A 1,263-nucleotide genomic window follows, 5' to 3' on the forward strand; every position below is an offset into this window, starting at 1 on the left:
GCGTTCTGCGGATAGTGAGGCCTCAGGGCCATCGAAAAAGCAGAAGCACAGACACGAGACGGCTAAACCGAAAAACGGAGACGAAAGACCTACGACGTCGAAAGCAGCGGCAGCGGCCAGTGAAATTGCCAAGAGGCACCTCATAGTGGCACTCACTGACCGTAGCGACCAGCTGGGGCGAATGTCGCAGGAACGGTGGAAGGTAGTGGAAATGAAGCTACTGGAAACCATATTTACGAAAATAGACGCAGAGCCGAATGCACCCATGGCAGCATTCGACGGAGCAGGGTGGTTCAGCGGCGTCAAAATCATAAAATGTAAGGATGACCCCACGCTCACATGGCTAAAGGAAGCGGTAAAAACGCTTCAAGGCCTGTGGGAGGGGGCATCACTGGAAATTATTGATCGCAGCTGCATTCCCTCAATACCGGAGGCAAAGGTTTTCATTCCGCGAGTGGTAAAACCGGAATATGCGCTGCGACTACTACAAAGACAGAACACAGACGTGCCGACAGACGATTGCAAAGTGTTGAGCGTGGAGGTAGTATCCAACCCCGAGAAGGTACTGAGGCCAGATGCTGAAAGTCCTTCAGATAAACCTCCACAACAGTAAGAACGCCTCAGCCGAGCTCCTGCTCAACATAGAGGGAGTCGGCTACGATGTGGCTCTAGTCCAGGAACCATGGATAGCTTCGGGCAACATAGTCTCCGGTCTAAAGTCACACAACTACAACACATACATCCCGATTGTAAAAAATAAGGTAAGAACCGCGATAATGGTCAAAAAAGGGTATATGTTCTTATATTGATCATAATCTCTCTTCAGACGATCTGACAGGGCTGGAGGGCTGCAAGGATTAGACGTTACTCTCACCTTACCGAGGTGAGTCACTATTTACCTATATTCTTCAGAGTAGCCTAGAAATAGCTAATAGAGGTGAAGAACCAACATATGTGGGACCAACCTCGAAGAATGTACTTGATTTAACACTCTACACAAGCAGGCATGGTACAGGAATGGGAAGTGTTGAGTAGGCCCTCATTCTCTGATCACAGACACATAAGCTTTCAGTTTATACTCCGCTCCAAAAACATGCTTATATCCTTTAGAAATCCTAAGAATTCGAACTGGGACTTGTATAGGGATATACTATCAAAAAGACCAATGATACCCCGGAAATACCAGTCACACGTCGCGCTTGAGAAAGGAGTTGAATTATTTGCAACTACTCTTGTCAAAGTCTTTAAAAGATCCTGCCCTCC

The 1,263-nt window shown here is 47.4% G+C and overlaps 1 protein-coding gene across 1 annotated transcript; it reads left to right on the plus strand.

Annotated features, from left to right (window-relative positions):
- The first annotated feature begins 211 nt into the window (after nt 1-211).
- On the plus strand, nt 212-613 carry LOC128870406 (uncharacterized). The gene has a single exon (XM_054113020.1). It carries the CDS (start codon nt 212-214, stop codon nt 611-613), a length of 402 nt encoding a protein of 133 aa, XP_053968995.1.
- The last annotated feature ends 650 nt before the right edge of the window (nt 614-1,263 follow it).

This window comes from Anastrepha ludens, chromosome X, assembly GCF_028408465.1.
Source record: "Anastrepha ludens isolate Willacy chromosome X, idAnaLude1.1, whole genome shotgun sequence".
Taxonomy (NCBI): domain Eukaryota; kingdom Metazoa; phylum Arthropoda; class Insecta; order Diptera; family Tephritidae; genus Anastrepha; species Anastrepha ludens.